General features: G+C 34.1%; 1 protein-coding gene across 3 annotated transcripts in view; it reads left to right on the top strand.

Annotated features, from left to right (window-relative positions):
* Window positions 1-14,502, top strand: part of LOC118196180 (glutamyl aminopeptidase-like) — a 105,468-nt gene that overhangs the window by 67,187 nt on the left and 23,779 nt on the right. For all 3 annotated transcript variants that reach the window (XM_035367594.2, XM_035367595.2, XM_035367596.2), the window contains one exon: window positions 4,634-4,801. In XM_035367594.2, the coding sequence (XP_035223485.2) occupies window positions 4,634-4,801 (168 nt within the window). The remainder of the gene's footprint in view (window positions 1-4,633; window positions 4,802-14,502) is intronic.

The following is a 14,502-nucleotide window of genomic DNA, read 5'->3' as shown; positions in this document are numbered from 1 at the left end:
AAGCCTAGTAACTTTTCAAAACAAAAATCAACTTACACACTTTTTTATTGTTAAAATATTATTAATGACTGAATTTATTCATATGGTTTTGTCATTCTTTTCATACAGTGAGAATAAAGCTGTAAATAATTCATGTGTAAAATTTATTTGAAAACTTGTTTCTGAAGAAGTATAAAATGCTTTACAATAAAGTTATTAGAAACACCCATGAATTTTTAGGTAACAAAATATGAAGTATGCATTTTAAATTATTATGACATTTAGCTTCTGTTGAAATGAAAGAAACCTTTAGCCAGGAAAAATTACTTAAAGATTTTAAGATTTAAATTATCAGTGCTTGGCAGTAAAATAAATTATATACGGAATACATTATTTGTGATCAGATAGTATTTGGCTGTTATTTGCTTTCACTACAGATGGTGTTCAAATATTTTTGTAATGATTTTGCAAAGATTTATATATAAACAAACTTCAGAATTTTATTTTCTGATATGTTCAGTATGATAGCCCTTTTGCTAAACTATCATAATTTCATCTTGAGTTCCAAAATATAAGTCCTTTTGTTAAAACATCAAGGTTGACTTTATTCCACTGCACCTTCACAATCTTCCAGAGTACATCCAATGTTTTGGCATGCCGCTTATAAAAACCTTGTTTTAAAAGTTTAAGTGCCCAGTAATCCATAGAAGACACATCAGGGGACTTGGGTGAGATGCATTTTTTAAGCGAATAGTTTTAATTCCGGTTTCGTTTCTTTTTCTTTTCTTTTCTTTTTTTTTTTTTCAGAAAATAGACCAGTAGATTTAGAGGTATGGTTTGGAGTGTTATCCTGATGGAACTGAACACAGTAAAGATTGTTTGGATAAAGAAATGGAATTTCTTCTTTAAAAATGTGTTAAAACACATTTTTAAAGAAGAAATTCCATTTCTTTTTTAATGTGTTAAAACACATTTCTGATAGTAATTCGAATTAATTTTGACATTTTTTTCTACTTTCCTTTTTTTAAGTTTAAGATAAGAGAATCCAATAAAACCATAAAACCTTTAGAAAAACTATCCTTCTTTTCTCTGAACCAATATATTACGCCTTTTTCTCCTCTTTTTTGGTAGTAAATCGATCATTTTCTATTTCAATCAGATAAGCCTCATAAATTGAAACTATATACAGTACAAAGTTCATAATCCGGACTCGTCGGGACTTTGGTGATTCCAGATTTGGAGGTTTTCCGGATTATAGATCATCAATTTAAATTTGGTAAGATGGCATGCAGAAATTATACAATTAAAAATATGAAACCATATTTTATGAAATAAGGAGCAATTATGATCTAAAGGGTATCAAAATTTACAAAAAAAAAGCTCTTGATATTTATTTGTTTATTTTATTAAACATTTCTTTCAATGTAAGTTGTTTAAGTTGCTTCGTTTTTTGTGCTAATACTTTCTCTTTCATTCTTTCTTCTACAAACAGACATAATTTCTTGTTCAGTTACAAAGTTCCACTGTTCCAGTCCTGTAATTGCTGTGTCGATAATACTAACTTGTCAATCGAAATTTTTTCGTTTTCAATAACCTCACTTTCTTCACTATCGGAAGCAGCCATGCATGTGTAAACGCTTTACTGGCTTTACGTGCATGCGTAGTGGAGGCACACATCAAACGCACATGTGTAAACGCATTACGTGCATGCATAAGTTTGTGGCTTTGAGGTCCAGATTATAGATCATTCTGGATAATGGACATCTGGATTACGGACTTTGTACCGTATTTCCATTTTTCATCTGCCAAATAATTTTCATACAGCAATCTGCACATAGTCTTACACTGAGAAATATATTTTGGCATTGGGTGATGAACATAAGGTTTTTATTTTTTATTTTTTTATTATTTTTTTATTTTTTTTTATTTTTTTGCTTTGTTGTTGTTTTGTTTTGATTAGCAGTAAATCAGATTTTATAATTTTGTTCAAAGTTCCTTCAGAGATATTTAGGGATGGATTTTCCTTTAAAACAGGAGATGCAACTTTAGATTTAATAAGAGCTGTACTTTGAGGTATGCATTTTTTGCTTTTTCACAGCCAGATGTAAACTTGGACTTCTCTTTCATATTAATCATGTCACTTATTTTACTTGTAGAAATATTAAAACAATGCATTTCACATCTTTTTTTTAATAATTGAATACGAGTATTTCTCTTCGGACAGCACAAAAATATAGCCTTCGATCCATTGTTTATTTTTCAGCAACATTTAAGGAAAAGAATATTTTTAATGCTGCTGGACAATAATTCAACCTTATTCCAATTTGTTCCCAGTCATGTTTGTGTTTTAAATTTAATATTTAATTTCAATTATTAAAAATGAAAATCGTTACAAAAATGCATGAACAGCCTAATGAGAATCAGGTAATGCAGTTGGTAATGCTAAATGTAAATTGTTATTTTGGAACTTAAACATATTTTATGTTTTCTTAGGTCTAATATCATACATGTGGGTAAGTTTGGGGGTGGAAGACATGCTGCCGAATGGCACTTTATAACACTTTCAAAGTTCCTTAAAATTTATATGGTATAGCCATAAAACAGATTTCTGCTCTGTCTTGTTCTTCTCCATTTCCTGCTCTGTAGGAAGCTGTTACATTTACTGATGAATAGGTGGCTGCTGAATTAAGTGTACCTTAAAGACTATTTACCCAATTCAATTCTTTTCTTTCAATTCAATCTGGTAGCAACTGTAAAAAAATTCTGCTTACGGTCTAAAGATCTGTCCATTAGTATTGAATATTATTACTTCTAATGTTATCCATTCAGTAGCCTTAAATATTATTTGAACTGATTGCTAATGAGCCTGTTTTCCTAAATGCCATGCCACTACATATTAACCCTCTGACCGGCCCGGAATTCTAAGAAAGTACAAATTTCCCAAAACTACCATGAAAAAGTATTATTTTCTTGATTTTAATGTCCAAATACCCGTGGTACTTTATACCTGGATTTATGTTCTTTTAAAAACCTGTGATGTACTATTTTTACTTCCTTGTACGAAGTAAAAAGGAAGTTTCGTAATCGCGAAAAGTTTCAGGCAGCATATTTCAACGAAAATATCCATTTTGACTCCAATCGAATGCAATTTAACGATGTTTTTGCATGCTATCTGTATGTAAGGACAGAATAAAATACTCTTTTCCTTCAAAAAAATTATAAAACTGCTTTAAAATAAATTCTGAAGAGAAATTTTTCGTGGCGTCTGTACGAACGTATGTACGTACGTACGTATCTCGCATAACTCATAAACGAGTAGTCTCAAAACGTCGAAATTTTGTATATAGGACTGCTATAACATGTAGATGTGCACCTCCTATTTTGGTTGCAATCGGCCACACCAAACGTATATAAATATATTTATATAAATATCCACTCTGTTACCCGGCTCAGTGATCTCAGTTTCTTTACTCTTATATGTTTGTAAATTGTACATTTTTGCTTTAGAAATGATTGAATTATGTTGTTCTTATCTTCCGGTTAAGGTTTTTATGCCTTTAGTAAATCTCTATGCAATATTTTTAGAATTATCAACAATTTTAAAGTTGTTTAAGTGCCACTAAGCCTAATACTTCTCTTGATGGTGGCCATTGTTTGTTTACATTTGAAACAGCAGGATAGTGGATTTGTTGCCAATCAAGAGAAACTTAGCTTCGCAACAACAAAGATAAAGACTTCATGTATTATTGCCAATTAAATCATGCTTAATCCTTTCTGGAATTTTTTCAAGGAAATAAATGTTTAAGATTTACTTCGTAATTTTTAATATAGATATTTTGAGTTTTTGTGTATTTTTGCCTTCTCGCAAATTGAATTAATTGAATGAGAAATACTCAATCGTCTGTGAAAAACTGTTTCTTTTTTGTTTTCTTTGCTTAATTTCTTTTATACATCATTCTAGCTTTCTTATAGTATTTGAATAGAACATGTGGCAACGATTAGATAATTCTATTCTTTAAATGATATAAATTTTGTGCACTCTGAGTTATAATATTAATGAAATCTAATGCTGTTAAGTGAACCTAGCGCCAGAGTGTCGCTATGGTAAACAAGTGAATTTTAAAGAATGCATTTATTCTATTGTGGTTTATGTGCTGTCAGCGAAGTAGATTTAATTCAGTCCAGTAAGTTTAAATGAAATGCAAGAAAAAATGCATATAATTTAATATTCCGTACAAGGAAGTCATGTGGTGTACACATCAGATTTTTTCCTTTGTTTAAATGTTTGTGTGTAGTACCTTAATTTATTACTTTTATAGAAATTACAATTCAGGTTTAAAAAGTTGCAATAAAATAGTAAGAAGTATAGTGTTGCCTAATTTTGTAAAATATATTGCTAACATTAATTTGTAGGCATACTTTTCATTTAATTTTAGTTTCATTTATTGTATTATATCATTATTTATTGTATTAAGTTAGTCTTGTGCTTTTAGATAGCATACTGTTTTATTTTACCTTGATTAATTAATAATAGTTTTAGATATAAAATGTTTTACACATGCAAAAATCGTGATATAAATTCATGTTGTTTTCTTCTTGATAAAATTCAATCATAAAATTACTGTATGCTAATTAAGAGCTGTTTATGTGTTAGAGTTCCTCCCAATTTGCGCAATGTTGTATATGCTGCTGGTGTGAAATATGGAAGTAAAGAAGAGTGGCAGTTCTGCTGGAAACAATATCAAGAAACTCAGGTGCCATCTGAAAAACGTCTGCTTTTAACTGCTCTGGGAAATACCCAAGACATGTGGCAATTATCACAGTAAGTTAATTTTTCTATTTACGATCATCTTTAAATTTTGGGGGCTTTATTTCGTTACAAAATTTTCAAAATGTTAGCCCCTTAATGTACTAAAAAAGTGCAGAAAATTTTTTTTTCGCCCAATTTTTTTATTCTTTATCTTAACTCAACCTCTTAAATTCTTTATTTCAATTTTAATTCAAATTGTAGTGGATATATTCTGTTGCATTCATATCCGAAAATTTAAAAAAAATCCTGAATGTATTTACTATGCTGTTCAGATATACACTACCCAGCATTGAAAATGTAACACCAAGGATTAGTGGCTGTAAAATTATGCAAATTTCAGGGTAGACGCACGTCACCGGGTTATGCGAATGATGTAAAATATGCAGCTCTGCAGCGCACATTGAAGAAGATATAAGGGAAGGAACCTACAGAATGTCGTTATTTATGCTAGGGAAAAACATCGTAGAAAATTTGTTCTTGTCTCAGAGGATGTGTGTAATAAAAGAGTGCCAGGCTGTCATTAACAGGGGCAGTTCCAGCAGAAAGGCGATTTTAGGAGGAGCATGGTAATCTAACTAAGAAGGGCAGGTTTGCTCATATGGCAAATATCAGCTGACACACATCTGGATGCGTCTACGGTGCACCAGCTATGGCAACAATTGTTGAAACAAGGAAATATAGTAACTTCGAAAGGTGCTGGTGCAGCCAGAGTGACGTCAGAGAATGTGGATAGGTGCATCTGCTGACAGGCGGGGGTGCACCTGCAAGCCACTTCTACCTCTATTCTGCAGCATGTTCAAGACACCCTGGATGTTCCCATATTGACCAAAACTATTTGCCACCATCAGTTGGTGGTTGGTGGCTTGCAGTTGTGGTTTCCATTAAGAAGACTACCATTTAGCCTAATCATAGATGCCAGTGTCTGCAATGGTGCAGGGCTCGAGCAATGTGGACAACGAAATAGCAATAATAATGTTCTCAGGTTAGTAATGTTTTTTTTTTTTTTTTTTTTTTTTTGAATGATAGTCGTCACATACGAGTATGGCGTTGGTGTGAAAACAGGTCCAATCCGGCAGCCCCACTGCATGATAGTGCGGCATCATGGTTTGGGACACAACTGCATATGATTTCAGTTCACCTCTAGTTTGTATTCAGAGCACTATGACAGCCCAACGATATGTAGATGATGTGCTGCAGCCAATGACACTCCTCTACGTTCAAGGAGTGCCCAGTGCCTTTTATCAGCAGGATAATACCCTGCCACTCACTGTTCGCATCAGCCAACATGCTCTGCTAGGTGTATAGATGCTTCCGTGGGCACTGTTCTCTCCTGATCTCTCACCAATCGAACACATTTGGGATGTGATTGGACACCTTTTGCAGACCCTGCCATTGCTGCATTAGTAAGACAAACTGTGGCAAATGGGTTGACAGGAAATGAAGAGCCATTCCTCAGGACACCGTCTGTAGTCTCATTGACTCTGTATGGAGACATATTGCTTTATGTATCATCATCCAAGGTGGTAGCATACCAATAGCCGTAACCTCAGAATAATAAAAAATGAAGTGATGTATAAAAATGGCAAAATAAATAAAGTAACCTAATGAGCCGACGCTGTTCTCTCTCTGTATTATTTATATCATTTTGAAATAAAGATCACTTATTGTTCGTTGCTGTCTCTCTATTTGTCAAATTTCATCACTTTCTGGCCACTCCTTGATGTTGCATTTTCAGTGTTGGGTAGTGCAATTTAGTTCAGTGTACCTGAGTTAACCTATTTTTAATGCATTAATCCTTTTGAGACTTTCTAGTCCCCCTGCTTGTAATAACTTGAGATTTAGTGTTTGAGAGATTTTATTTGCTGTTCTTTGTTGGGTGTTGCTTTTTTTCACTCTTCAAATGACTTGGAATGTCATTGAAGAAACTTCTTTCAGGGAGGAAAAACACACAGAAGCTACTTGGGAGTTTTTTCAAAATAAACTTTCATAATGACTATTTTGTATCCTAGGTAGAGATAATAATTTTTTCATCTACAATTTATGCAAACTAAAATTTTTGGTGTTTTTGGAGAGGATGAGCTTCTTCATTGGGTTGACCAGAATTTAAACTGTGGTTAAAGGTAACTGCACCAAGTTTCATCAGATTATTCAAGACAGATATCTTTTACCTTTATCAACAAACCTTTGTTTTGATAAAATCATATCAAGCAGTAAGAAACCCATTGAGCCCAAGATTTCCTCTTCCCCAAGCTTTTCTCAAAATATGATATGCTGATATTGGTGACTTCACTGTAGCTTGAAATATTTCTCTGCATATTACTCAATGATCTTCTTCTTTTTTAGCATATTTGCAAGTATCATATTTTTTCCTTCTGTCATATATTCATCATCTGGCCTGTCTTTAATGTTCCGATACATTCTTCATGAAAGCAGGTAGCTCAATAAAAGATTAAACATTGGTTTATAAACTTCAATAGTATTCTAAAATTTCAATTCATTTGGAATTTTGCCTTGTAAATTTTGAATTTTGAAATACAATGTTTGATTTCCTACATCCATAGTACACTAGACATCTACAAAAACTATATTTCAAACTCTTATCCCTTCAAAATTTTGTATTCTAGGGACCTTAACTGGACACTTGCTTTTATTTCAAACTTTCAGCTGCAATTTACAAATCTATGCTACTTGTCCTGCCATCAAGGGTTACCAGAAACTAATATAAGATTTCTTATACGGTATATATGTCAAAATATGTCTGTCAAATTTGATTGGAAGACTTGTAGTGGCACCTTCAAATCTGAAACCCACCTAGTAGTACAACAGCAAACAAGTTTGTACCAAAAGGTATAATTTATGAAAATTACATGAAATAAAAAATGAAAATATAAGAAAAAGTTATACCCATTATATATAAACAGCAGAATTCTTCATTCTTCAACTAATATGTAACATTCAGGATGTTTAATTATACTTAACATCCTTCTTCCTATTTATTCCATGCTAAAATTCACAAGATCATTAGTTGATTGTTCCTCCATATAGTTTGAAGCAGAATTGACTTTAGAATAATGTTAGTAACATTGCCATCTGATCTACAACAAAGACGTGTACAATATTTTATATTAAATCTTTCACAATATATCAGAAAATGTTTATGGTTAGTAAAAACTTGATTCAGATATCTATTTGAAGTACACATTCTGCAAGGCATTTTTACAGGAATATTAGTATGAATCTTCCTTTGTGTAGCTGATTGTGGTGACTTTGAATTTACAAACATTTTAATTACCATTTGACTAAACAAAACAGAATATTTATTAAAATAGCATTAAAGTATGAAAGTAAACTTGAAACAGAATATCACCTCCTACACTATACAATTAGCAATTATCTAATTGGTTTATGCTAAGCATTCTACTAACTTAAATTTAGCAACTTCTCAGAAGAATTGGTGAAATATGCCAAGCACATCTTGTTGATCACCAAACAGTCACCAGATGCTACACCTCCATCAAAAGATTGTCATTGATTCTATTTACAAATCAGTCTTCAATCTGGAAACAGAAATCAAGCAGCTGTTTGTCATCAATGAGAAAAGGAAAAAAAAATCTACATATACATTTAAAGATTACTAAAATTCAAGTCTCAAGTTATATAAATATTTTGCAATGAAATAATTACAATTGCACATCATTTTACTGTTTAAACATGGATACACACATTTCTTTCTTTTTTTTAACTCCCACTAATGATTTCAAAAATATTCTTATAACAGTATCTTACTTCTTTACTAAAAGAAAACAGGTTCTCTGTAAACATGTTAAAATATACCCGTGCAAATATTACTTTAATGAGGGAAGTAAAATTGAGCTTACTACTTTAAGAAAAATATTATCAAACTTTCTCTACTCACACTACTTAAATAGGTATATATTTATTCTTTGGAGTATTAGTTATGTGAAAGAAAAAAAAAAAAAATGCTATTACACTGAATCATTCGCCCCCCCCTCCCCCCCAAGAAGCAAAGTCTCTTAAAGTTTTCTTTATTTAATGGCACTGCAACACAGTTCTTGTCTTTAAAAAATATTCAAACAAATTTATCACTTACCTTAAATGTCTTTTACACAATAAATTTTCCCCTTTTATTTCAAATTATATAAATACTATATTTTGTGCAAAATTATAAAATTAATAAGAAGAGAAAAAAATGCTTAATTACTAATTATACTAAATATTGACGCATATGAACAGTAAGTAGCATTCAAAGTTCACTGATAGTTAGTAAGTAATGTTCAAAGTTCACCGGTAGTTAGTAAATAATGTTCAAAGTTCACTGATGATCTGCATTAGACAGATTTCTTTGAGGACAATGCTGTATTTCTAAGTTATATTTCTGCAGTGCTATTTAGGTCGTACAGAAATGAATGACACAAATGCTGCCACAGACTGGAATACAATTTATTAACAAAAAATTAATAGAACATCATTTAGAAATAATTCCTGCCCATGTCAATACACTTCTGCCATCTGGTTGGGAGGTCCTGAAAGGCTTTGGTAAACCAGTCTGTGGAAATGTTGGTGCACCACTTATGGACAATTGCATGCAGTTCGGCAGAAGATTCAACATATTGGCCCCAGCTGCATCCTTTGTGTTCTCAAGCAAGGCGTAGTCCGAGGTCTTGGTTCGAGATTCAAGGTTCACCCATTTTGAACACACATTAGCCATCTCCAAATCACCATGCACAATCACCTGCAATGTTCCTTGCACAAGCCCTGTTTCTTCCTGCATCTTGTTGAACGTTATGCGCCTTTTTGCCATGATCAAATCTGACATGTTTGCTAAATTTGCTGCTGTGTGTGATGTTGCTGGACATCCCGTGCTGACACCTTTGGCTGCGGTCTCCACTTCACTGCTGAACTTGGCCAACCAATGGGATGCAGTATGCCTTGAATGTGCTTAGTTCCCTCACACCAACACCATGCGACAATAGATCTCGCTACCCCATATCCCTTCTTTCCATAGGAACCACGCTGTCCAATGCTGACTGTGATAATCACCTTCCATCATTGCTGTCCACTTTCTCAATGACGATGGCAAAAGGGACATGCGCTGACTTATACCATTCGGCTTGCGGCCAGCCCCATCCATGCATTCTGAGTAGCTCATGCATCCTTGTGTCTATTTCACTTGTTTTTCCTTTGCATAGCGTAATAGTTTCATTATGAGAGTCATTGTGTCAATCATTTCTGTATGATCGAAGTATATGGCCCATCTCTGCAACTTGGACAGTTGTGGAGCATTTCTCACAATAAATGCTAGGGAATTGTGGTCTGTCACTACTTTTACAACTGTACCAAATATCCATCGTTCAAAGATTTTCTGGGCTCGTACTGGTAGTATTAAGCTTCATGTTCTATATTCAGTCAGCTTTGTTGGGCTTTAAATAGTTTTTTACTTACTTAGCACGGGCGGAATTTCTTTTCTCCCGTTTGCTGTGATAAACAAACGCTTGCTTGAGTTCTGGTAAGCTATCTCTGCATTCCCTGGAACGTAATTGCACAGTCCTAAGAGACTTTTAAGATAGACCTTATTTTATTCTAACCAATTATTTTTAGTTTGAACTTTCCTTTCCCTTCTGATTTCAGTTTCCTGCTGGACTGTAAATTGTAATGACATAGTATGCAAAATCTAAGTGAGTTCAGAAGAAGTATTTAAGCTGCGGTTTCAAGAGTTTGCAAGGAGTAGTAGCGTAGTTAGTTCAGAGTTTATGCTGCATGTTTTGAAATAGCTGTGTAGTTGGTGTTTACCCTTTTCATGTCATATTCATATTCTAGGCTCGGCTTTGCGGTGTGCAGCTGTCTAGATAAATAAGGATCTAGTCGTTTAGCAATCTTAAATTATGATTTTACATTTTTATTTCTGTTCAAGTTACTTAACCGAAAATGGTGGTGATTGTGAGCACCAAGTGAGTACAATCTTCGTTACGTTTAGTTCATACAAGGGTTGGAACTTTAATAGTGGCAACTATTTATTTACAAGGAATACAAAAGTGATTCATGTCACCATGTTTTACAGTCCTTCAGTATAGTCGCCAGCATTGTGTACCACCCGTTTCCAACGATGTGGAAGTCGCAGAATACCTGTAGCAGTGCCTGTTTTGTTGATAGTTTGAATGGACCGGTCTACTGCCGCAAGAATCTCAGGAACAGTTTGGAAGCGAGTGCCATGAAGTGGTTCCTTCATCTTAGGAATTAAGTCATAGTCACAAGGGCATAGATCTGGGGAGTATGGTGCATGGTAAAGCACTTCCCAGCCCCATCACTTGAACAAATCAGTCACAGCTTGCGCTGCATGCGGCCAAGCATTGTCATGTAAAATGAGAGGAGAGCTCTGCAGAAAGTGTTGCCGATTTTTTCTCAAAGCTTGTCGGAGATTGTGCTCCAAAAATGAGCGGCCAGCTGACGAACTGTCCATTAAAACGGCAACAGCTTGCATGTCTGCATCGCTGACATTAGGACGACCTGGCCACAGCATGTCTGCCACGTTTTGGCATCCTTCATTGAATGCTTTCACCCATCTTGCTACGATTTTGTAAGGCAATGCAGATTCCCCGCAAGCCTCTTGAAGCCCTTGATGACACTGTCATGCTGTACGACCTCTGGCACTTTCAATTTTTATCCAACAACATTGTTCTTGTTTTGAAAACATCCTGACAACACATACTTTAGACCGCGAGCTAATACAAGGATCCGTTCTTTGCGTCACTCCGCATGCGCGTGACGTAGGCAGGACCAGTCTTTTTGCTGAGAGGTAAGGTAGGTATGTAATTTACGTGTGGTATACGCGATATTCTTTGGTTTTGTTCTGTAGCGTTTTTTCAGCTATGTTGCCACTATTAAAGTTCCAACCCTCGTATAAAAAGATTATTTAAACTTTCTTCTGCAGTATCTGTTCTTCAAGGACTTAGTTAGAATTCTCTACGCTATCTCTTTAGGTAGGGTTTACTGTGAATGCTCCCGAAAATAACACGAAGACTCCACAGGCTCTTTGTTTTTGGTGTTTCCAATTTCTTGATCGTTCCCGTTTACGTGATCTGATAATGTGTCCGAAATATTAATTTGTTGTTTTGCAAAAGAAAATTTTTTCAAGTCGGTAGTGAATCCAAGTAACTGTAATTTGGCGAAAACTTTACCTAGATCTTGGAGATGAGTGTCAAAATCAGTGGAAAATATAGCTGTGTTGTAAATATATGCTGTGGAAAATTGTTAACTCTTTCCATTCTCTAATTATTCATTGCTCTGGGGGAAGTTGATGCTGCATTTCTTAGACCAAAAGGTGAGTTTTTAAGCCTGTGCATTCTTTACTTTATTTTTGCATCGGTATAGCCCAATACCCTTTGAGTAAATCTGATGTTTTAATGACATGTGGAGATCTAAGGTGAGAACCTAGTCTTTTCTAATTTTGAAATAAAGTTGCTCCCGTGGTCACTTGCTATTAAAAATTCCTGTTCTTATAAGTATCTCCAAAAGTGCATTCCAAGTCACTTTTTCAGTCTAGCTTCTCAATGGAATAGCTTCTGGACATCATTAATGTTGATCTACTAGGCATCTCATATCTAGTATTAATGTTTTCTAGCAGAAGGAGGTTCAGTAGGTCCAATTATGTCAATATTTTCTACCTTGAAAAGTAATTCTTGCCTTCTGATAGTTGTTGTAATTGGAATTTTGCCCAATCTCTTTTCTGGACTCTTCAATTAATATTTTTTTTTTTTTTTTTTTTTTTTTTTTTTTTTGTGTGTGTGTGTGTGTGTTTTGCAAAACTTTTTCAATGTCCTTCACTAATTCAGGCCAGAAAAAGAAATTCCTCTCCTTTGTTTTCCTAATTCCAAGATGTGCTTGAAAAATGAAATTATGGTGTTAGTTCCAACACCTGTGTTCTTCTAGTACTAGAAAGCACCAATTCGAAAACAGTCTGTTCCAGTATTTTTTCTTGGTCATGTAAAACATGATCAGTAAATAAATAATTCCTCTTTTTCCCTTCAGCTAACTTCCATGGCTCACTCAAAGATGAGCAATTCCACTGCTCTCTTCATAGATTTTCAGCTGCTGAAAAGTTTCCGATTCCATCAGTGCTCACCTTTTCCCCTTCAAAAACATTGGCGAAGGGGATTCTACATTCTCTTTTGTTTGCATTTCAATGAACAGATTTAGCAAATTTTCTTCTTTGCAATTATTTCTTTCTAAAATATTGATGTTTCATTCTTCTGCAGAATTTATCAACAGTTTGTTATTTCTGGAGTTATTAGACAAAGCACATTATCTTTCACTGCAGTTAATGTATCCACAAAATTAAATAAAATATTTCCATTATTCTTATAGTAAATAGGTACATGGCAAACTTCAATCGGCTTACCAGAAAGCAGAGTGAAACATGATTTTACTACCTTCTCAGTCTTCTTAACCCTACGTTACTCACACTAATCGTACGTACGGCAAGTGCTCGCGCCGGGCCTGTGAGGCCCGTTTATGGATTTATATTTTATGCAGGTTATTAAACACCCCATTAAGCATTTACTAACAATATAATTTAAGACAATGTTTAGAGCTCTAATTTTATTCAATATATGTATAGAATTTTTTTAAAAAATTACCACGTTTTATGTACAATTGGTACATGTTAAAACAGAATGATCTCCACAGACATTTCTTTCACATTTTGTACAACTTATCTTAGATTTTTGGTCCTTCGGCAAATATAGCACCTTTTTCTCTCAATTACTTTCTGTTTTTTAGCAGTAGGTTCTTTGCTCTTGGAAGATAGTTTTTCATGCAAATGTCAAGGAAGACATGGTACAGTGCACCTTTGCTGTGTAGTCTTTCAGTAAATCTGTTGCTAGATCACTCAAAAACTGAGCTTCCTGCACTGTAAGGATGGATGTTTTGAGCATTGGAGTAATACTCGAGCATTTATTGCAGCAGTATTTAGCAGTGTAAAGAACAGAATCATCGGCCATCTTTTGCTGATTCTTGCAGTTGAATATGCTGCTGACATTTGGTCCACCACATCAACAGCTCCTTTCATCAAATTATAAAATGTTATTATTTAAGTTTTTTTCCCCCTCACCTGTTGTTTGGTCAATAGCATCGTCGTTATGCATTGTAGATAAGAGGTTAACTTTATATATATATATATATATATATATATATATAAGGAACATACAACACTAAAGTCATGTCTTTCTGGAATGCAAGCAAGGATGAATGCACCTTACGATTTTTACTGTTCACAAACTCTTTCGGTATTTATCACTTGTTCTTTCTTATGGTGCCCACTAGAGTAATGTTTTTCTGAACGAGATATTTTGCAAATTCATAACTAGTATACCAGTTGTCTACTGTTGCATTTCTCCCAGAATTTAACTTTTCTGTTAACCTTTTGACGACTTCAACTGATGAATTATTTACATGATACGGGCCTTGGGGCTGAGTACCTGCATAAACTTCTAAATTACATGTAAAGAAAGTTCTTTCATGAACAAGAGCGAAAATCTTTATTCCATACCTAGTTGGCTTTTTTGGCGTGTACTATCGAAATGAACAATGCCGTCTAAATGGTTTGAGTTTTTCGTCAATTGTAGCTTATGATCCAGCTGTGTAAAACTCCTGACAATTATGCACAAATGAGCCAAATGCATACCTTCTTGGGGCAA

The sequence above is a fragment of the Stegodyphus dumicola genome, chromosome 12 (genome assembly GCF_044657685.1).
Source record: "Stegodyphus dumicola isolate Sdum_Otavi_A_Nest chromosome 12, ASM4465768v1".
Lineage (NCBI taxonomy): Eukaryota > Metazoa > Arthropoda > Arachnida > Araneae > Eresidae > Stegodyphus > Stegodyphus dumicola.
This window is presented reverse-complemented; position numbering and strand designations above follow the sequence as displayed.